The following is a 23759-nucleotide window of genomic DNA, read 5'->3' as shown; positions in this document are numbered from 1 at the left end:
TTTTGTAGTGTAGGGCCAGTTCTAGATGCTTTCCGGGGGTCTCTGGCATGAGGGGATTGCTCTCTTCTGCCACCCATCGTGCCCTGGGTAGAGATTTGCCACGGTCACCAGTAAGGGGATGGTTTTCCAGATAGACATCTGCTAAAATGTGCTCGGAAGAACTTCCCCCCACTCCATTTTGTTTCCAAAGAAAATTTATTGAATAGTAAGTCATAAAGCCAGTGATATAATTTTAATGAAAAATATCCTGTATCACTCAAGACTTAAAAGAACAAAGATACCCCTTAGAAACACTGCCTTGAAAAATAATCACATTAACTTTACACACAACAGAGTCCTTTCTTAAGCTTTATTTAAGAAATCGAGTACTATATAGTTCAATATATATAAGACACATCCAGTATTGTGTTCCTGATAGCAAGTGCATAGATTTTGTTAAGATATCATTTCACTCGATATAAACGTTTTATGGTCACATGAAGATAGTATTCCCAGTGATTCTGCCCAAGCATGAGAGGAGAAAACAGAACACAGCAAAAATAGTGAGCTACAACAGAGATGAAAAACAAAACAGCGAATTAGCAGAACAGTCGATTCCTGATAAGTGAATAAGCTGATTGTTTGGTCACAATGTTTTATTCACTTATCAGGAACGATTCACAGTACATTTATGTTCACTGTGTTTCCTAGCCTGCCAGCTAAGAGTCCCAGCCCACGGATTGTTCTAAGTGCTGTGGGCCGGGCAGACGTGTGTGGCTGCCGTCAGCGTGGTAAATGTTGGCAGTTCTGTAGTTTCCCAAGGTGGCCGTGTGTGGCAAACGGATACACCTCGCTAACTGACACTGCAGTGGTGGTTTACAGAATCAAAATGAGAAGTATGAATTCAAGCAGGGACCAGCTGTACAATCATGAGCACTTAAGGGAACTAGCAGTTTTGTCCCCTTCTTTGGAGAATTCCCGTTTGTGTTGTTTTTCTAAAACAACAACAGAAGAAACTGGCTTTGTCTTCCCCTTCTTTTACTTCTTAGCATGAGTATTTTGCCTTGTGCCAAATGGTGGATATATATATATATATAGTTGTATTACTTACAGATTTTAAAAAGAAACACTTGCATCTCGGAAAGAATTAATCACCCTCCTTACCCCCTTCTCCCTCCCTCCCCCATCCACAAAAGAAAACAAAACACACCCTTAGCCATCTTTCCCCACTGAGGTAAGCGGTGGGTTCTCAGGCAGTCTCATGAAGTGTGAGATTTAAAGCGGAAGTATTGGCTGGAAGTCAGCTCCTGTCCGTGCAGGTCTGGAGCTGGCGAAGTCACTTCACCGAGGTGTTCGGCCTATGGGGGGGAAAGAGCCTCCTTTCCTCCGCCTCACCGGGCCCCTCTGTCGTTGAGCCGACTAGAAAAGGCAGCCTAGGGGGCAGAGGGGCCGCCGAAACCAGAGGGCGAAGGGCTTGAGCACCTGCAGGGAAAACCTCACTGGCAGCCAGAGGAACGCTGCCCGGTGCCGGGTGGCCTGAGTCAGACAGAGTTTGTGCGTCTGAAAGGTTGGAAGGAGAGCTAAGACAGGGGAGCAAACATCAGTGGAATCTTTTAAGAGCACTTGGAGAGCGGTCAGATTCCTGAGCTTAAGAGATGGGCAGAAAAGGGAGAGGGGCTTGGAGCTTCAGTTTCGGAGGGCATACGAGGAAGTTTTTTTTTCTTTCGTTCTCTTTTGGTAACGGGTTGGGGGGATAGCGGGGGACAAGGTTTTAAAAAACAGATGTTCGTTCAGGAGGGAGTGTGTGGATGCATATGGCATTCCTGGCTTTCATTTGGAGATGGATGATAGATTATGAAGTTGTGAGCATGAGAACCTTTACCTCCTTCCCCTCCCGTCTCCGAGGACAGCTTCTAGATTGAGCACTCGGAAGGATTTCCTTTGTTTTCTGTTCTTTTTAATAATGAGAGCTGCCCCTGGATTCAGTTAGCTCTTAAAAATAAATTACCTTTCTATAAGTAGGTAGTGATTAATAGCAACGCATGAACTTAAGTTGAACCCTTTTCCCATCTTCTGTTCACCAGGTCGGTCGGTTGGTTCTTCCCTTACAGCTCACCTCTTTAAAACACGTGATTAGTTTCTAAGCAGGTTTTGCACCCACGTGCCTTTAGCCTTGTGGGGAGGTGGGAGGAGCCCCGGCTCTGCTGCTCGGACATTGCTTAAGGTGACGCGGCAGAGCGGCTGTGAGGGAGTTTGAGGAGCCGCGTACACGCACCCGCGAGGGGGCGGGGCGAGAGGACAGAGGGTGAAATGGGACACTGTGCTCACAAGACCGGAAAAGGTCTTGGCAGATCCGACACCGGAGGCAGTTATTTAGGTGAACGATAGCAGTAAGTAGTAGCGGTCTTGGAAGCAGTGGTTAAGATGGGCTATTGTTGTACATAAATCGGAGGTGGCTGGTGTGTGGTTTTCTCTTTCCCCAAATCAGATATTCACTTAGGTGGAATCGACTGTATCTTTTTACACAACATAGAGAAAAAAAACAGATACGTGAAACAGTGAGGTGTGTAGATGCATCACCAACACAGAATGACCACCAACAATACAACACGCAGAGAGAGAAACAAGTATTAGGAAAATGGTTTAATATTGGAGACAGAAGCAAAAAACTGCATCACACAATAACATACGTTACAAAAATAAGTTTGACTGTTTCAACTACACGGTTATGTTCACAATGAGGACAGAAGAATCAGAAAAAACTTTGATCTAAACAGCAAAAAAGCAAACCCCTAAAGTTGTAACTAATACATTTATCCACTTAAAGTGACTGAGTACTTCTAAATCTAATTACCTTATTGTGTAACTGCACAATACAGAATAAAAAGTGAAACTTACCGCTGTATTTTAAGACAAAATTCTAATGCTAGATATAAGCAAAGGGAAAAAAGAAATCAAGCCAAAGTTTTTAATTCTCAAAAGAAAAGCAACTTTCTTTCTATCAACCAGAAATCAAACTTGAAATCAGTCATTGTCAGGGGGCCCACTAGAGTAAGCCACAAAAATTTCCATTGTTTTTTTAATCTCCAGTATAAAAAGTTCCACTGGTACAAAATGCGTAAGTACAATCAGTTGTAGAAATAGGAAAGCCTGCGTATTTTTTTTTTTTTTTTTTTTGGCTCAAATTCCATCAAACAACAAAATCCAAATGCATCAATAAAACAAACAATACTCAAATGGTCTTACAGTTTCCACTAGGTTGCATTAACTTTGGCTTTTCTCAGACAATATTTAAAAACTATTTTGTAATTCTAAACAAAATGATATTATTAATCTACAAACAACAATTCTCACAGCACAAAAAAACACAAATACATTTTTTGTATGACATTATTCAAAAAGGTAATGAAACTACAGGTTTTTTTAAAATTTTATTTCTTGTTAATTAGCACTTAAGATAATAAAAACAAACAGTAAAATGAGTCCAGAGTAGCACAAGCCAAAGAACTGTAACCCCTATGGTGAAAGAAAGATGAACTTGTTACGCCTTTGAGGACGGCCATTTTCTCACAATTCTCGAATTTAGTTTAAAAACGACTATTCTCTACACTTGATTTAAAAAAAAAAAAAAACAAAACAGTTTCCTGTGTGTTTTTTCTTCTGGCACAGGCCCTTTGCACCCTTGCAGCTTTTTTCCTTTTTATATTAAAAGATAAAGTGAGTAAAAGGACAGTTTGTCTCTGAGGGTTAGCTTTAAGAACAATGCAAACATGCAAAAAACCCCAAAAAACAAAAAACCAAAACAAGAGAAACCCCCAAACTTTGCCCTTCAATGATTGGCTGCCTGCAAAAGAAGAGACACCCAATGCGAAGTGCCCGTCTTGAGCCTGCGGTCACCGTCACCGGCACTCAGGCTCCTCTTGGGGAGATGCAGGCGGGTGAAAGGAGAGGACAGTCTGAAACTCAGATGGTGTTCTCTTGTGTTCTGTGCATCCACAAGCCACCCTGTGCTGTATGTGAGAGACACGTGCGGTAACTTCTGGTATTAAGCTGATTGCTGCAGGAAGTACAAAATAGCCCTCAAAGGATGAAGGAAGGCCCCAGCAGTAGTAAACACGTGTGAGGATAATACAGATCGTTTCGTTGTAAGTGCATGTGCTGGAAGAAGGAAACTTGTTTTGAGTTTGTGGTTTTGTTTTTGTTTTTTGCATCATTAGAGGCTAGTCCTTTCCATCCCAGGGCTATCCCATCCACACGAAACCAAACAGAGTGGTGAGTGGGAAAAAGGAGGAAGGAAAGGGAGCCAGCAGTTTCTGAACTCCTTTAGAGACTAAGAAGCTTCCAGGGCCTCTTTCAGGAAGGCGGGAGTTTGTGTTGGGGCTTGAGGGATGACCTAGGGGTTTGTCAAGACAGCCAGAGAGAGCTGTTCAACGTGAAGTCGAAGTCCAAGTACTGTGGCACTTGACAAAGTGGCAGGAGGACCTGGTACTAGGTATTTGGTCAGTAACTGTGATAAAGAACAGAGTTTTACTTCCGTGGTCAGTCCCTTGTACATGATTTCAGTTAATAAAGTGAACCCAAAGGGAAAGGGCTATCAGCTTCTAACCCCAGACACCTTGCTTAATCAGAGGTATCTGCTGGGATCAGAGAATGCTCAGCATAACGGCTGATGAGAAACATCATTAACTTTTTAAGCATGTAAGAAACAAAACTTCCTCAAAATACTACCTCAACACAAAGTCGCTTAATTGGAAGTAGAATGAAAATATTCTGCACTAGAACAGACCCCTAAACCTGATCTCAAAAGCATACATGAGTTAAGGTTAATGTAAGTGCTGAATCTACCTATCATCCATCCCCCTTTAGAAGGTTTAGCCAATAAACTTTTTAATGAAAACCAGAGAAGGAATTTCAGGAGCATACTGATTTTTTTTTTTAAATGATGAGAAATAATCAAAACGACAACAAAAAAAATGGTGTAGGGTAAAAAAAAATCAGAGAGGGTTAAAGTATATTCTTTTTCCTCCAGATTTGCCTTGCAGAGTTTTTTTCTTTTGGGTCTCAACCAATGGATAAAAAAAGGAAAGACAAAAATAAAAACAAAAAAAGATGTATCGGGGGGGATCCAAATTAGAAACACCCCGGAACAAAGAAAAATGATGACAGTATAAAAAGTTACCCACATTCCAGATAGCTCTGGGTAGAAAGGGTTAAAAGTTCAAAACTTTCTCACCTTAGAGGTTTCCATATATTATGAAGAAAATACATTGTGAGGTTGCCGTCACAGCATTGATGTGCAGAGCGGTTAAAAAAGTGAGACATGGGCACTTATACAATGTCTTACAAAAAACATCATAGAGAAATAACAAACAATAACAATTTCAGGCAACAAGACCACAGGATAGCAAGTTAACAAACTTTTTAACCTCTTTTTTTTTGTTTTTTGTTTTTTAAATATTAGGGATTTATACAAAACACATAATAAAATACCCATGTTATCAAATTACTTCTCACAAGAAACACACTGAAGCTCTAGGAAGGAAGTACCTTTGGAATTTGGCACTATATATTTTCACTTTTTTTCTTTAAAAGAAAAAAAAAATCACATTTTGCTGAACACAAACACATCTAAATAGTCCACAATTAAAAAAAAAATGACATCAATGCTTTACAAGCCAACACAAAACTTATTCTGGAATAGGTTTTTTTTTTCCCTCACATGAAATTTTTTTTTAAGCAAACATTTTTTTTTTTTAAATTCTTTAAGTAAACCAATTCTAAACTTGTCTTATCAACAGAGAACATTAAGACCATAAGACTCATGATGAAGCCACAACTTAATTCACAGAAGCACCAACGTAACACAGTTTACAGTAACCTTTCTCCTGTACATTGAAACAGTATAAAATATAGGTAATTTCATGTGCATTAAACCATGGATTGTCTAACTGTGAGTCAGTTCAGCAAAAGGTGACACAAATAGGTAGCATTTGCCCCAAAACAGGGTAAATATTTTTCTTATACTAATCTACAAAAAGTGGTTCTATATATATATCTTAATGAGAAAGTGAGCCACCTAAAATGGCCTTATCAAAAAACTTTACACTGCCTGAAAAATGTAAAAACTATTACAGACCTCTAGAGACTTAAAATCAGACAGTTTTTTTCTCAAACTGTTTTTGGAAGTAGTCTGTTAGAAACCAACATTCTGTGTCCCTGGACACATATTGCTATTGTTACCAGTGACCGGGAAGAATGCCAATCCCTGTATAATACTTTCAAGTCTGTTTTATGAAAAGAAAAAAAATAAGAAAGAAACGTTTTTGCCACAGGTTTTTTTCTATAATTAATTTGTCTAATAATAAATTTCAGTCTTGCATGAATGCAGCAATGTTTTTCACATTGACTTCCCAGAATTCAATAGCTAGATGAGGTCACATGCAAATTTCAAAGGTCAAACTAGATCAAAGGTCAGTAGGAGAACCAAATGTGATGTGAGGTCAGAAAGACATCAGAAACAATGACGGGACGATGAAACTTTTTTTTGAGACGCCACAGGGACATGCTAGGCAAACGGTGAACTAACGGGCATGAAGATGTCTAGGGAGAAAACAAGGGAGAGTAAAAAGTTACACAGAATCTACGCAGCAGCAACAAAATCACTCTTAAGGGTGCAGGAGAAAAACTAATGCAAATCTTAGGTCATTAGGGAGTCTACGAGCCATTCGCGTAATTTGCATTTCTTACAATCTTTATCCACAGCACAATGGAACCCCAAGAGAATCCATCCGGAGGAGGAGAGGGGATGGATTCTGGGTGTTTTGGGATGGGGGCTGGCAAGGGACAAGGGGAGAGGATCCAGTTTCAACGGATGTAACATATGGGGAGAGTCAGACGACTGAGCTGTAAACTAGATAATGGAAGTTACGAACAAAATAATCAGACAGATACGAACAACGAGAGGATAAAGCATGAACTGTAGGCCTAGGGTTCAACGGTGAAAAAAAGCCCATTCCTAGAACGATTCCTCTAGAGACTACTTCAAAAGGATCTAGCTAGCACAGAGAACTGCTCTTTAGGTACCCAATAAGTTAACAATAGGCAATAAATAACTTCCATTATTTCTGAGGCAGTAAAAATTTTGTACAAAAATAGAAATGCTTTTTTTACAAATAAAATTTACAGGCCTGTGGCTTTCTTTTTTATTTATGTATTTATGTATTATTTATTTATTATTAAATTTATCTTTCAAGAAACATCAAGTATTTTCACTCATTTTTATTTTATTTTTAAACCCTGTAGCTTTAAGAAACAGATCTCTAAATCTTTTTTTTTTTTACATTAATCCTTTCTAAAAACTAAAAATAAAACAACGAAATAGACAACCAGTGTAATCATCTGACCAATAAATGTCACGTTTCTTTGAACCCTAAAATAAAATCCTACTTGTTAAAACAGAACCAAATGTAGTGGAAAGACGTTTGTGTTGTTTTAAGTGCTTCTCCTGGCTTCTCTCTTGCGCTAGGCCACCACCTTAACCTCTAAACGGTTGGCGCCCTCCTCGAGGGTGGGCGCGGACAAGGAGGGGTGAATTCTCCAGGCAGTGCTCTGGGGCACCAGGGGTCTCAGAGTTAGAATTGCACATTAGCCTTTGTTTGCCTTTTAAATTCTCAAGATGTCATTTATTTATGTGTGTTTTTCTTAAAAAAAAAAAAAAAAAAAAAAAAAAAAAAAAAGCAAAACCGAAGAAACAAAAAACGAAAACAAAACAAAGGTCAAAGGAGATTCAAATTGCAAAACAAAGGAGAATACAGTGGCACAACTGGAAGAGGAGTTTACTCAATAGAAACAAGGTAGCCCGAGTTTGAATTATGGCGAACGGGGACGGGGGAGTGGGACGGGGACATGGAGGCCTTATTGTAAAAATAACCGTCTCTCTTGGTAAAAGTTGGCAATGTGGTCCTCCTCTGCCTTTCCTGTTGAGAACAGGCTGGCTTGTGGGACTTACCCTAAGAAAGCTAAAATAAGAGCAGGGAGCCTCTGGGGTTAGGATCAGTAAGGTTTGCTGTCGTTTTTGGAGCGCTTCAGCTGGACCTTCAAGCGTTTCATGCCAATCTGAAAGCCATTCATAGCCTGGATAGCAGCTTGTGCAGACACCGGATTGTCGTAGCTAACAAAACCTGGAAAACACAAGGGCAAGGAGGGTGGGAGTCAACATGGAGAGGGAGCAGGGCGTCACGGGGTGGCTGGAGAGTTAGCGGAAAGGGGTAGGTGATGTGCACGTCCTGTGGGCTCCGTGCAGCTCCACTCAGCTGTGTGCCTGCCATGCACGGACACGCGGTGCGTATGGGCAGCACTGGAAATCTCCACTGACAAGCAGGGAGAAAAGCTGATGCATCACGGCAACAGAACCCGTCTGCGAAAAGCTACATCTCCAGCTCCCGGCCTCTTTTGTTTACCGAACCCTTTTGAGAGAGCCCCGGGTTCCCTGAAGTGGTGCTCATGGGACCACAGGGATACATACTCCAGGGTTCAAAGGGCCCCCCAGAGGCTCACAGGTCCCAACCCGGTGAGGTTTAAAGGCAGGGCCGGTGACGGTGCCCTGCAAAGATCCTGACTTTCATTCCAATTCTCCATCTGTATCCACGGAGCCCATACCCGTTCCTCTGTCGGATGGGGTCAGTTAGTGAATTAACTCTGGAGTAATTTATACTTGGTTTCTAACATTGTGGAGTTATTTCTGGGAGGAACCTAGGGACCCAAGGGAAATGCTGGGCCTTTTTTCCATAGCTCAACTTCCATTTTCAAAGCTCCGCTGAGTTCAACAGACTGGAAATCTCTGCCTTGCAACCTCTAAGAATATTAAGAGTGAACAGCTCAGGGCATAAGAACCACCCTAACAGACTTCCTAGCATCTTTCTCTGTACCAACACTCACCACCAAAATGGCAGGGAGGGCAGGCTTCTGACAGAACCAGTGATGCTCTGCAAAGACCCAGAAACAATTCTGATCATATGGTTTGTTCAGACACTGGGGGTGGGGGTGGCAGGGTACACGCAAAACTTCCTTTAGTTAATGCTGGTGTAAAGCTGTCGAGCTTGTACTGTCCCTACTTGGGGTTGAAAGGAAGCCATTATACGGAGTGCATCTTCGCTCTGTTAAGAACGTTCTGTATTAGGCTTCTTCAACGATCTACTATTAAAAGTCTAAAGCTAAAGAGAAAATTCCTTTACAAACTAGAGGAGGAAGACAAGGACATAAAATATACCTTCCGCAGAGTTCTCAGCTGATAAAAATGAGCATATGGTGTAATGCAGCAAAGCTTTTCCTAGGCAGGCTGTATTGCAAAATGGGGGTATAGATTTTTGACTAAATCCAATTCCTGGTATGGGTGATCTTGAATCCAAGATTTTTGCTATGATTTTCTCCTTTCCTTCCAGGTCTTTATCCAGAAGCAGCAAGATAGTTAAAGAATGGAAACGGATCAAGGGTGAAATGGGCAACGAAACCTGGCCACGAGGTTAGTTAGCATGGAAGAATGGGGTACCAGCTTATGACAACTCTGGCCTCCCCTCTCCCCGCCACCATTAGGCTGGCTCACTGAGAAACGTAGGTATGGGATGCTGTAGCTTGTGACAAAAATTGAAAACAGTGCGTAGCATTGCATGCAATTGTCTGCTGATATTCATAGGCGTAGGTTGATTACACACTGGTTGAATAGTTTGTGGGCTGATATAATCTCTTTTCAAGGCTGTACATATTTTCTTAAATTCAGACCCTGAAGCACAATCCCTTTCCAATCTCCAGATAAGCCCAGGACATTGTTTAGCAATGAGGAGTGTAAAAATCTGGTTCAAAACCTTGTGCAGGGAAGCTCCTAACGGTAAGCTACCCAAGTGCACGCTCACCCCCTATGTAACCACTTACTTTCCACTTCACTCGCTCACGAACCATCACAAGGGGGTTTATGTAGCAGATGCCATAGTGTATTGAGTTCAGGCTGACAGCCTTTCCAGGTGGGTAAAAACAGTGACTTTCAGTGGTTGCCATACTAATTCCCCTAAACACAGAGGCTTCAGACCTTGCTGGTTGATAGCACAGAAATTAGAAAGGTGTTATATGATAATGGGGTTTTAGAAGCCGAAACATTGTCTTTAGATGAGCTGCCCATTACCAGTGAGACGGATCTTAAGTTTGAGTACCACTCCTCCCACCTCGCTGTTTTTGTCGATACCATTCACTTTCATTTGCGTTTCCACTGGTCTGTATCTATTTCGCTTTGTTTTGTACGGCTACTGCCTACTACCCACATGAATTACTAAACTGGAGGAATGATTCAGGCAAATGTTCTATTAAACTGGGCCACGACTTGTCAAGTGAATAATATATACTCTTAACATTCTGGCCTCTAAACCACTTTGGGGGCCCAGAAGGGTTCAAAAAGTAAAACACGAAATAGATTTAATGAATGCTGTGCTTTTGCTATGAAACATCAGAGCAAGTAGAGAGCGGGCCTTACTCTCTCAGGGAGGAAACACTGCCCCAGGAGGCAGGGTCTGGGCTCCTTGAGGAAGGAGGTCAAGCCACCGAGGACCTGAGTTTTCCAGCGTTCTCGGAATTCCTGTAACTCCTGTGCTCTGCCTCCACTCATTCAGTCCCTGCAGATCCTGTCATTGCAAATTCTGGCTCCTGAATCTCAGCACAAGCAGCATTTCACGTGACTGTGAAATACCTCCACGGCCTGCCCCGGGGCTCAAGGCGCTGTGGTGTGGTGGGCAGCGTAGCCCCAGGCCTGCCGTGACGGGATGTGCATTCTCGTGAGGGTTCGTGTGAGTGTACGTGGTGCTGAACAGGAGCCTCCCAGTACGACATGCTACCCAAAGCCACAGTGTCTGAATCCTACTGGACCCAGAAGGGCCTGGAAACCGTGGCAAAGGGTCTGTAGTGCCCTTCTGTATCAGGGTAGCCTAAACTACACTACAGTCTGTTAAGTGTGTTTCCATCTGCTAAAGCTGGCTTCAGACCTTGGGGCTTAAAGAAATTGCTGCTGCTCTATAGTGAAAGATGATTAGATGTATGGAGCAAGACGCTCTAATAGCACAGGATACAGCAATACCTAATGTACAGGCATTTAATTTCCCAGATCCTTTTTATATAGCCCCTACCTCTGCTTTTGATTACACGACTTTGCCCAATCTGCTTACATGGATCCAGAAAACCGGGAAACGGCACCACCCAGGGAAGGCCCTATCTGGACGTCTAAATGTTTGCCATTTACATTTTCCTTCCCATGACTCCTCACTTGGGAATGAACTGTGATATTCTGGCTTGGTTTCTTTTGCATACCAAAGCACTTGCTCAGATTGGTCTGTTTGTCAATGAAGACTTTAGCAGAGATAACATTTCCAAAAGGCATGAACATCTGCAGAATGTCCTGGTCTCCAAACTCCTGTGGAAGGTGGTAAATAAAGAGGTTTGCACCCTCTGGACCTAAAGAGGAAAAAGAAATCAGAGTAAGGTATTCTTCGCTTCTTAGTTCCCCAGGCCTCTTCTTAGGACTGCTTTAACAACAGGCTAAGCATGTGCCTTCCTCTCATACTAAAGGGAACGAAACAGATATATACAGGTCAAGTGCTGGTATGTCTTTCAAGATGGGAATCACCTTTCAGATGTTCCAATTTCCAGAGACAATGGTCTGTGGCTCATATTTGCTTAGGGCACATAGTTTTGGTCTCTTCTTCGTGGGGATGAGGGCGGCTGCCATAGGGTAGAGCTGGGGAGGAGAATGTAGGTGTGGGGTTTTCCCGGGTGGCTGTGTTTTTGTTGTATGTATATACTGTTTCTCGGGAGTTGAGAGTATCCTGTGTTTTCTAAGCAAATTGCAGCAATTTAGAGTAATGGATATAGCAGTAATGTTGCTTGGATTTCTCAATCATTTACCTAATTATCCATCCAGTTTTGATTTGCCAAATCTCTTAACACACAGTCTAATAATCATTTTTATTAGAAATGACTGGCAATGAGTCAAAGCAGGGAAAAATAGGTAGCTAGAGTTTCACAGGCGTGATAGGAATTATACCACTGGGGATTAGCCTTGGAAATGAACGCGCAAGGTGCCGACTCTAGTCAGAGACTGAACTCATCCAAGCTCCTCACGCTCCACTGTCACTTTCCAGAGAAACAAGAAGCAAGGGCAGAGAAGGGAAGGTCTTCCTAGCTATGCTGGTTAGAAAGGTAGGCTCTCCTAAGTGTCTTCCCGTGCACTCTCCCCTCTCTCTATAGCCACCTGCACAAGAACCATCTGAAGGTTAAAAGGAGCAAAAAAGGAAAAGGAGGGAATCTGAATGACCTGGTGGGAGGTACCCATCTTCTAATATATAACCAGCAAGAACACTTTGTAGGCTGAAGGCTGCCTGCGGTGGTTACAGATCTTCCCCCAGCTGGTTCTCAGAGGCCCCGGGGCTAGATGCCTCTAGGATGTTCCAAGTTCTGGGCCTGGTGTCCCCTGGAACCAGCACTGCCTGTGGGGCGGGGACAATATATGGGTCTACGAAAAGTAAAACTGGGGTAAAAGAACTTTGTGAAAATAAGAGAAACATCTTCATAAAGAAGAGTCAAACCAAGTTTCTTCCCACAAAACAGGAGTGTTCTAATGCGTAGGACTTGTCACAAGGAAGTCTTCTTGAGGTAAATGTCTAAAGCCACACAGGTGAAGCCTTTCTTATTTAAGTGCCAATGTGACCACTTTAATTTTCGGTGTCACAAGTTGCACGGACAAAGCCATGTTCCAGTGCAAGGAGGCAGTCTGTATTTAAAGGGACATGCTTGCAGGACTTAGGGCCCCACATGTTTCCTGGTTTAAAAAAATTCTTAAGCAATCCAAACTTAATATGGATAGATGTAAAACCAAAACAGTAGAAATGGGTGCTCTGAGTGGTACTATGCCAGGCACATCTTTTGCAATACGTATATTGGGCAAATCTGGTGCCATCCAGATTTCATATTCCTTCTAGATAAAAGATCCAAGTGTACAAATGAGGATTTAGGGGACCCACTTTGATCTGTGAAGTCATCTCAACTCCTGAAGCCTGGGGAGAAATGCAGTTTAATGTGCTCTGACAGATTTACTGGCCATGCCTGGATAATCCTGGCATTCTAGAATGCTGGACATTCTGATTGTATCTGAGCCAGAGACGGGGACCAAGAAAATACCAGATGGTAATCTAAGGAGGTTTTGTCTTCTTATTCACTATTTTCTCAGGTAAAACTGCCACCAGCATCTCCTAGTGTATGACCCCCCCCCCTCCCCGTTTTTTCTTTACCCAGCAACAGTTTGATTTTGCAAACTGCCAAAATTGTGAACACTAGAACAATTTGAGGGTTCCCCCTTTGCATCCACCTCTACGTTTAGTAAAAACCTGACAAGTCACACATTCCTTGGAGTTTCCTAGTACACATTATTTTTTACTTCCTAGAGTTGCTTACATGGTTGGCCCCAGCTGGGTGGTGCTCACATTTTGTATTTCTCATGGGGCACCTGGTCTAGCATGGAGTGCTGGGGTATCTGTGTCAGCCAGCCTATGCCCACCAGCTTTTGCTCAGGCATCCAGAGCCTCTACCTCTGTATGTGTATAAGCGAGAGACTTGCCTCCTGTAAATCAGGGAGGATGGGAAAGTATAAAGAAGGTCCTTTAGAAGGGACAGGAAAGGTGGTCAGTGTTCCTCATCAGCTTTCAGAAGATTTAGCTGGGCGAAATATCAAACCTACTTTAAAAAACAAAGCCAGCCTGGCTCACTTTCCTCTGGGAAAATATACACTAGGATACATGACTAAACACATCAACTTGATTTTCAACTCTCTTGACTAAAGAACAAAACTATGGAGTAGAAAGGCTAAAAATCTATTCAGTAGTGGAATTCACCTTTTTTCTTCTTCTTCCCCTTTCCAGTATAATGTGCCTTGAAAACAACAATTTAGGTAAAACTAATATTAAGATGGTTTAAATTTCTTGAGCACACATCACTGGGTGAGAAGAAGGTGATCAGAGGAGAGGCAGGAGGAAGTGGGAAATGATTTAAAAACACTCAACAAGCCAAAAAACCCCACCAACCACAAAAATCAAGCACTGACCCTTGCTACTGGTAGGCCCGATACCTAAATGTCAATAATCCAGTGGGTGGCCATTCTTCATGTTAATCCCCAAGAGTGAGCTACTGCGCAGGCTATCCTGAAAACTCAAGGCATGAACACCGGGGGCAGTGGAGGAAGTGTTTTGGGGCCTAGACTTCACCCTTGCACTGTTACATGCTGAGGCCACCGTGACTCAAGTTTTTCAGCAACAAGGGTTATGTGGCTTGCTGGAAGGCCCCGATGGGACAATGGAGAAGTGACTGGCATTCTCTAAAAATCATGTAGGGACCTGGCTTTTATGTTCTTTTCTGAGAACATTCTTATCTCATATACCCCTCCTACCACCCTTATTTGTCACTATTTGGGTAGTTAGACCCTGGACGAAGGGACCTCAGTGCAGGCTTTTCTTGGGGAAACAAGGCATATATGACGTGCAGTCTCCCCACACCTCGGGAGACACAGTGGACTGAACAGTTGTGCAGCTTTTTAAAAACCTACATTAACAGTCACAGCTGAGAGTAAAGAAACTTTCATCTATCTTTCACTTTTAACGATCTCTTAAGATTAGAAAAAAATCTTTTTTTACACATGAGTCTCTTTAAAGCTGTGTCCCTTTTAAGGTTCACTTTATAAAGTAAAACTATTCTATTTCTTGTAGAACACCAGATTTCAAGTCGAAGTTTGCACACAAGAATAGTTGGGAACTGTAGGGTGAGGATAAAGAAGGGGAAGAAATTAAAATGTCTTTAGTACTTCCCTACTGTAGCTTCTTCCCCCATACTGTAACAGGTCAGAAAGAGAATAAACATAATGTTGCAGATTTTGCTTTAAAGAAACCAAAAGGGAAAAAGACAAGCTGTCCCTCTCTGGACTGGCTCATGAACTATTTTACAATTAGCTTTAATTCATTCTTAGTATTAACTTCCTGATACTCAATTTGCCTTATTGGCAGAGGAGCAAGACAATCAGTCACTTAGTTACTTGCTCCGAGGACCCCTGATTAAACACGGACCCAGTTGATCCTAATGGTGGATCTGATCATCGCCCTGGAAAGCCTCGCCTACCGAGAGGCAGGCTACACAGTCCCAGGGCTACTGGACGCTGAGAAACCCGGGACGTGCCTGAGAGTGCTTCGCCCACAGGAGACTCTCCGTTCACCCCCTGCACTCACGTGGAGTTGAGGTGTAAGGGGAGAAATCGTAGATGGTCAGCGCCGACTCGGGAAAGGGGGTTCCTGCAGCGTTTTGAGGACAGCAATTCCTAAGTGATTGCGTGTAAGGGTGCGGTGGGGGAGAAATCCATATTGGGAGGTAAATTAAAAGAACGAAAAATTCAAAGATAAACGGACAAGGCTGAACAGGAGGGGAGAGAAGATTCAAACCAATGGTTTAGGCCTGTTAAGTTTCTTAAAAGGAAAAAAAAAAAAAACAAACCCAAAGACCCGAAAAAAAAGAAAACCACCACAAACCCCAGGAAGAACAGAAGTACGCTAACTGCCCTCTCGTGACGCCGGCCCCATCTAGCTTCTCCGAAGGCCCGCGCCCGGGCCGGGCACCTACCTTCCTTCTGGCTGCCCGCGGCGCTCTGCTGCTGCAGCAGGCTCTGGCTGTACAGAGTGGGCAGCGCCGCGGCCGCGTACTGCTGGATCCCTGAGTAGGCCTGCGTGAGGGCGTCCATGGTGCCCGCCGTGCCATTCGTCAAGCCCGTGGCGCCAAGTCCTCCGTTCAGAGCCGCCATACCTGAGAGCATTTGAGCAACTTTACAAAAAACCCAACAATAGAGAAGAGAAACAGCACTTTTCATTAGTGCTTTCCAAAGGAAGTTAGAGAATCATTTGACACACGTACAACAGCAAGTGCATGCAGCCGGCACACCAGTGAAACCGACACGGAAGGAAAAACGCAACGATGCAGGAATACATCAGCATGAGGGTAAACAGACCACGCCCCCCAAAGCCCCCTGAGCAATGACACCCTCACTCCCTAAGGCCAGCGATCAAAACTCACAGAGGCACTACCGACAGACAACATGTCTCCATTCCATGCGCTGTGCTACTGGCAAGTCCCGCTATATTTTTGAAATGAAAGCCTCCTTGGAGCTTAGAAGCGTGGAAAAAAACATTAGTGACAGAGGCTTGTAACATCTGTACACTTCAGTCCACCTCCTGGGCCCTCTGAAGGGCCAGGGGAAGGCTCACGGGTTGGAGGAGAAAGGGGTAAAACTGGTGTCCCTAGGCCATCTGACGAGACGGTCCTGGAGGCCAGCTCTGTCCTCGGTGAGCCAGCGTGCGGGCAGTGCCCTTCCGGCTCTACGAAACAGCGGAGGGATGGTGTCAAGGAGGAGGACCTCAGGGAGAATACGCAAGCTGATCAAGAATTAAGGCGAGGAAAAAATGTGGACCCTTACTCTAATTGCAGAGAACCAAAGCTGCTTACGTGGTACCAGGGGCTCAAAAAAGAACGGGGCCATCTTTAGCAGCGAGCAGACGCGTGCACGCGTGCAAAGGTTTATCAGTGCCCACGTAACCGGAGTTTCTACCCACGAAGGAGCTCCAGGTCCTGTTTTTCAGTTAACTGAAGGGATACTCGTGTCTGTAAGCTGGATCTTGGCCAGTAACGGATGGGAACTGGATGCTGTCCAGCACCTTTTTCTTGGATCCTGGCTGCTCTTTTGCTCTGTTATGGTTGCTGACTGTGCCACATTTTCCCTGAATACGGAGTCAAAACAAGCAATACTTTTATAGAGTGTTAACTTTCATATGAACTCAGGAAATGGAAGAGGTGACATCATAATTGCTTTTAGTTCCCTGTGCGACTGAGACATTAAAAAGAAAAGGTTTCTGGGAAGAAATTATTGAAAACATTAATGAAACACTTGAACGGATTAGGGCTATTGATTAGGGCTGTTAAAACACCTGAGATGACTAACTGAAAAAAAGTGGTAAGAAGTCTAATGAGGATAGAGGACTAAGGATGCTTAGAAATTATACAGAGGAATCCAACACTAGAATCATGTCACCATCCATCAGTGCTCCTGCCTGCCATCCACAGGGGACAGAGCAGGTGGGGAATGTTCTTACTCTCGACACGACTCTGTTATTCTGATAACTTCATCTCTTAGGTTAGAAGGACTACATACAAGATAGGAGTCAGACCATGGCCTCACAGCAGAGGAAACGCGTAGCGCCTCAGGCCTGGTATTCTCTGGGGGGTGGGGGGCTTGAGGAGACACAGTGGGCCCTGGGAGCAATTACCAAGCACAGTGTCCTCAGTACAGACACGGCACTGGGCTGGGGTGCTGAGGAGAGTCTGAAGCACAGGAGAATGGAATAATAAGCCTGCAGAGAGGAAGTCCTCGCAGGCAGATCTAGCAAATTCAAATTAGGCAAAAAAGGTCTTGGCCAGCAGAGGTCCTGGGGACTGTGCTTGAGGTTTCTTATTGTGAAGGAGTCTGTTCTCTTAATTTTTTTCAGTCATGGAAATAAATACTGTTAAAGAGCTTAGAACTAGTGCGGCCTCCTAATTAATCCCTCAAGACACCAGCTAATCCCATTTACCTCACCCAGGCTTCTGTCTTCCACCCCTGCTATTCTTACAGCTGCCGAAGGGCTGGGGGGGGGATTTCTCTTTTCTCCTCCGGTCTTATTTTATCCTCACCTCCCAACATTGGTGTGAATGCAAAGAAACATCGGTGTTTCTTTTCTAGAGAGGTGGGAGGCTGTAAAATAACTCCGGAAGAGCTGGGCACAGTGAAGTGCCCTGTGTTTCATTTCTGTCAGGCTGTTAACAGGCGCTAGGGATACAAGTGGTCGCGCCACGTGGCCCGGCCCTCCAGAAAGCCGGATTCCCGTGTAGGGGGAAATTCTAGTAAGAGTGAGTGGTGACCCTGCGCTCTACCTACACCAAGGGTGCATCACAGCCCGCAGGGCCGCGTGGAGCACAGCCAAAGACCAGCTCGGCTGCCATCCATGTCTCCGAGTCCCCTTGCCGTCACTGGGAACAGAGCGCTGCCACTTGCTGGTACCCGGTCAGCTAAGGGCCTTAAGAGTTTGCCGGCCCTGCCGCGTAAGAGCCTTCGGAGTGCCTTCCTTCGTAGTTTCCGAGGCCCAGCTTCTCCAAGAGGTGCTCCTTCGCTGCAGTGGTCTTTGGTGCCCCTGACTCCCTCCTTCTGTGGCACGGGATTTTTTTTTCCTTCTTTCTTTTTAGTCATCCAGGTTAGAAGAATTTTCTTCTCTTTCCTCCTTTTCGCCAATTGTTCCCCCCCCCCTTGAAACACAGAAGCAGAATGAACTTCAGTGCTCCTGAAAGACCGGATGGGTTTCAGGACCAGCACTGTTGTGAGGCTTCCGGCACATTGCCGCTGTTCTGCCTACACTTCACAGTGGTTGCCTGTGTTTTTGGACTAGATCTCAGGGCAGATCTGCTTTCTGAAGGGTTGGCTTGCTTCAACTGATTCCATGCACGTGGGAGGTAGCCGTGGCCGGCTTGACCTGCCTGAGGTGGGGAGGGAAACGGTATCAGAGGCATCAAGCAAAGGGGGTGTTGATGTCAAAGAGGGGACTAGCAAGGGCTCTCCGGCTTGGGGCTTTCCTTCTTCATGGTAAAACCACCCTTTTGAGCAAAAAATAAGTGTCATAATTCTGACAGGTACAAGTGCAGTGAGAATATTTAAAACCAAAACTATCCTGGAGATTCTGGGGGTATGTGGTTGTCAAAGACAAGGTACAAGAAGTAATTGATTACCTTGTAGAATTTGAAAAAATCACCCAGGGAAGATTTATATTAAATAATTATTCTGTCAAAGATAACACCTGTCAATTCAGCTGCTGGTATCTGATTACATGTAAAAACTGTGGGCAGTAGAAACAGAAGTTTGAAGAAAGTTAAATTGAATAAATGCTTCCCCTTAAAAGAGTAGGGATTTTCTTTCAAAAAGCCAAAAGGATCGATCATTTCATCCCGTTTAATCTAAATTCCCACGCATGCTGTTTGGATGAGGAACAAAATGACAGATGTGGCAACCTCAACAAGGGGAGGTCTCTGCGAATGGACAGCAAGGTCTGTGCATACCCTGCCTGTGAGATGCTTTAACTCTCCAAAGGTCCTCAACTGAGGGGGACCTGAGGAGCTGTGAGACGCCTGAGTAAATCTCTGCAAATGACACAGAAGGACCCACCAGTATGAGCAGGAGCACTTTTGGTGGCCACTGAATGCCACCATGGCATTGATGGTACTGAAGGCAGAGGCAGAAGTGCCCCCCCCCCCCCCCGCCCCCGCAAAAGGGCAAAAGTGAGGAATGTATTAATATATTCCTGTAGGTTTATAATCTATTTCCTGGGATGTTTTCCTTGCTGTAGACAAGATATACATCCTCCTAAGCTGCAAGCTGATGATAAGAAGTGTAAAATGTCTAGAACCATGGTAGAGGAGTATGAATATGCACTTAGCGGCATTTATATGTGTGTTTGTGTTATTATGGTCACAAGTGTGTATGAAGTTGTATGTGCCTATATATGTATGTACCTATGTACATTTCACATATTCCAAGAATACAGATTAAGAGAGTGATTTTATAATGCATACTTAAGAGTGACAAGCCAGAATAATATGCCCCAAACATCTTTTCTCTCCTTTACATAACATACGGTTGACTCTTGAACAAGTGGGGGTTCAATTGAAAGTCTCTGTGTGTTAATTTTTCTCCCCCAAAACTTAACTACTGATAACCTACTGTTGACCAGAAGCTCTTACCGCTAACATAAATAACACATATTTTGTACATTATATGTATTATACACCGTATTCTTAAAATTTAAGAAAATCATAAGGAAAATGACTACACATTGTAGGATCCTAGTTACTGTATTAATTGACAGAATTCTGCATATAAGTGGACTGCACATTTCAAACCTGTGTGTTCAAGGACCAAGTATTTCCACAAACACTATTCATCAGGTACTTGTGCCTGATTATATTCTAACGATCCTAATTTTAAGGGCTGTATGCTAAGCCATTTGGAAGAACGAGGTTGATTGGAACAAGGAAAAATAAGTGTGTCACCTGACATACATTTAAATAGAGTCAGACACAGACTTTTGGGCGGTTGTGTCTACAAAAAATATCTTCTTCGTCTTAGCTTAGATCTTAATACACAAAACATGCCTGGAGAACCCTCAGATAATCCAGAAGTGAATCACCCACATTCCTTACTTATGATCTTGACAATTTCTGCTTTTAGCTTTAGGGTTCAACTATACTTTTTTAGCCCCTCCATTCATGAATGTACGGAGCAAGGAAAGGGACATCAAACTTGAACACTTTAATTTAGCTTCTTTTCTTCGACCCCAAACTTTATTTTAGGAGGAGTGAAGTGAAGTGAAGTGAAAGGGGTAAAATTTATAGGAAGATGAGTTTGGGAATTAATTGGATTCCGCCTACCTACATTCTCCTGGCTCCCTGGTCCCTGGGAAAGAGGACTGTATTCAGACAGCCAGAGAATTCTTTCAGTACCAAGTAACTGTTCCTGGGATGGAGTAGGGTAGGAAACAGCAATGATATGGAAACTGTGGCCAACTATTTCAGAAGCTGCCTCTATTCTGGTACCCATTTCTTGAGTACCTTCTCTGAGAATTTTCCAGTAGGACAGGTAGCATCATCATGTCTGTTTAGGCAGAATAGTCTGAAAGAGGACACTATATATTTTGGGTTTTCCTTGGTATTTGAAAAGAAACAAATATCTGCTCCAAGCCAACGTTGGGATTGTTAAATAGCTCTGTGCTAGTAACACTTACCGGATCAGAAGGAATGTGGTTTTGTTTGTTCATGGTTTTTGGTTTAATTAAACACTTTTCCTGGTTCACACTGTTTGGTAGGGACTGTTCAAAATGAGACACATTTTTAACTCCCCATGAACTATACATACCTGTATTACTCCAATTGCAAACAATTTAAAAAACAAAACAATTTAATAAGCCTGTTGTCCTTGCCAGAAGCAACATCTGTATGACACAGACCCCACACAAGAACTAGTCATAGTCTTGGGCATTCAACACAGTCCCTCTATAGTCCCTCATGGTAACGATGGGAAAATACCAGCAAAGCACAACAGACGAGGATGGAGAGAGGTGGACACACGGACCCGAGGACAACACACAGCAGTCATGAGCACGTGCTGAGGAGGACAGCCATTCCCACTGGCCTGTTACTTTGCAGACCAAGGACAGGACAGGCAGGCGATCAAATCAAAGTCCTTGTTTTAGGGGAACTAGGTCCTGGGGCAAGAGAAGCAGCATGAAGGGATGTGTGTAAACACCCATGTCTGCAACCAAGGGGGGAGGAAGTGGGTTGGAGCATCTGCAGAACAAGGTCAGAAACAGGAGTAAACGTGATGAGGGCTCCTGGGCTGCTGGAGGTGGGCAGCTGGAGGCCGTTTTACTGGAATAAGACATTCTGTTGTCACGTGACTGCCACTTCATATGCTATTTGCTAATCAAGAGCTATCATATCTAGAAAGAACGATCCCCCCACCTTTTTTTTTTTGGCCTACGGTCAGATAAAACTCATTCCCAATTTTTGTTTGTTTTTCCCAGAGCATCTGAACAAAAGTGTTTATTAAAACTTGGAAATTTGATGAGGTCTAGATTTTTTGTTATTGTTTTGCTGAAAAAAAATGGTAGTATCTGATCACCCATTGAAAACTGCTCACTTGTTGAGTCATGGGGTAAACTAACTTGCCAGGGACCCTTTCTTAAAGCTTGAAGCAGGCAGGTGCTGTGTTGCCTGCACTGCATGGTAGGTAACTGGGCCCCCAAATCAGAAATCAGATTTGCTCTGGGCTCTCCTGGGCCTGGCTACTCTTGACTCAGGACTGAACTGAGGGAAAGGCAAACGAGATGTCCCTTCTGTGCGTGGAGGGTCAGTTCTCCCCAGTGTAGGAGCCAGTGCCGAGCACAAGCTTAAAACATGACTTTATCCCCCACAGCTCTAACGTGGCAGAAACGGGCAGGCTGTGTGGGACGGAACCTGGAGCTCTCCAGGGAGTCCCTGGGTTTTGGGCTGAAGTACTTCTGGAAGCGAGTCGCCTCACCCTGGCTCAACCTGCCATGGTGACATGAGCCTCTTGAGAGATGAACTGCTGTTGAGTGAGCCCTGTCTGTGAGCGCTTAAAGACTCCACACGGTACCACTGCCAGCCGGGGCCTTTTCCACTCAGCCTCATTTCCTCCTTTCCAAGGCCTCGTTCTTCTCTATATAGGTCATCAATCTTTAGAGCAAGAGGGTACCGATAAAATCGTCTAATCCAGAACTTCCAGTTTTCAAATGGGACTCAAGCCTGGGGTGGGCGGGCAGTGATTTGCTGAGGTTTCTGCAGGTGCCTGCCAGATTTGGAACTGGACCCACGTGTCCACTTTTCTATAAAAACACACTGCCTCTCAGAAGAAGAGAACCAAAGCACGCCCCTGTGAAAGCTGCAACTAGCTGTCAGCCACAGAAACCTACGAGTGAACGCACACACGTTCTGCGGATTAGAAAAAAGCCGGGGCGACGAGGGCTGGGTACCTGTGAGGCAAAATGAATGTAGATCGCATGTGCCTGGCGGGGTATGTGCTCCTCCATCCCAAGCTTTAGTTCTCCCTGTTACGTATCCTTTGTGGTTCAGGGCTGGCTGACCATTTTCTGGGGAGAATTTGGGGGAAGGCTGTCCACCAGAGCAGCAAATACTCACTGTTTATGGTACCTGCTAGTGCATTAATATTATTCAGTCCGACAGTGGCTCCCGCCAGCCCTTGCAGAGTCCCAAGAGAGGTCAGAGAATTCATGGCCGCACCAGCACTGGAGTTGGGGGTTGAAGCAGCCACTGAAAAACAAAACAAGACAGGAAAACGGGGAGAGAAAACACAAGATGAGTGAAGGCCAAGTGGCCCGGAAAATCATCGTCCTCTCCACAGCAGCTGGAGCCGGGGGCTGAACTGCGAGCCACGCGTAACGCTTCCCATCGGAGAGACACAAGTGGGGCTGTGCTTGGGGGCAATCCTGGCGGTTAGGTTTGGTGATTCAAGTAAGCCATCACAGCTCTGTTCGGCCAGTAAATATGCTCACTGCTCGTTAGTGGGGGTGAATCGGCAAACAGGAGGCCGTCTTCTGGGTAGGCTGCCCCCCACACCCCCCACCAGCCACAGGAGGGCAGCCTCAGTCCTGCAGGCCGAGGCCTTCTCCTGTTCACCAGTGACTGGCACAGAAGGGGGTAGGGGGTGGGAGTGAATGGCAGTCCTTGGTTTTCTCACTGTTTCTGCTTCAGACTCGGCATTTTCTTTTCTCACTGAAATTCTGGGAAAAAAAAAAAAAATCCTACATCTTCCTGAATTTTACAGAAGACTTCAGGGCCCAGGCAGTGGTGGTAACAGGGTGAGGAGTGGTAGGAGACAAAACCATTTTGCTCCAAACTCTCTCTTACCCCCCAGCCTTTTAGGTAACAGCTTTACTGACAGATCACTCACATGCCATAAAATTTGGCCCTTGAAGCATGCAAGTCAGTGGTTTTTAGTATGTTCGCAGTTATCCAGCCGCACCACCATCTAACAGAATATTCTTACCCCGAAAAGAAAGCCATCCTTGTTAGCTATCATTCCCTGTTCCCCCCACCACTTCCTG

The 23759-nt window shown here is 44.2% G+C and overlaps 1 protein-coding gene across 16 annotated transcripts in view; it reads right to left on the bottom strand.

The window, feature by feature from the left end:
• Positions 1–335: 335 nt before the first annotated feature.
• CELF2 (CUGBP Elav-like family member 2) overlaps positions 336–23759 on the bottom strand; it is a 311505-nt gene continuing 288081 nt past the window's right edge. For 11 of the 16 annotated variants that reach the window (XM_042944830.1, XM_042944834.1, XM_042944841.1 and 8 more), the window contains 4 exons: positions 22846–22965; positions 15670–15867; positions 11326–11469; positions 7798–8159 (listed from right to left, as the gene is read on the bottom strand). In XM_042944830.1, the coding sequence (XP_042800764.1) occupies positions 8032–8159; positions 11326–11469; positions 15670–15867; positions 22846–22965 (590 nt within the window). In that variant the 3' untranslated portion in view covers positions 7798–8031. Of the gene's footprint in view, positions 6580–7797; positions 8160–11325; positions 11470–15669; positions 15868–22833; positions 22966–23759 lie in introns of those variants that run through there. The other 5 variants (XM_042944829.1, XM_042944831.1, XM_042944833.1 and 2 more) reach the window with 5 other exon arrangements.

This window comes from Panthera leo, chromosome B4, assembly GCF_018350215.1.
Source record: "Panthera leo isolate Ple1 chromosome B4, P.leo_Ple1_pat1.1, whole genome shotgun sequence".
Classification (NCBI taxonomy): Eukaryota; Metazoa; Chordata; class Mammalia; order Carnivora; family Felidae; genus Panthera; species Panthera leo.
The sequence above is the reverse complement of the archived record's forward strand: the minus strand, read 5'-3'. Positions and strand labels throughout refer to the sequence as shown.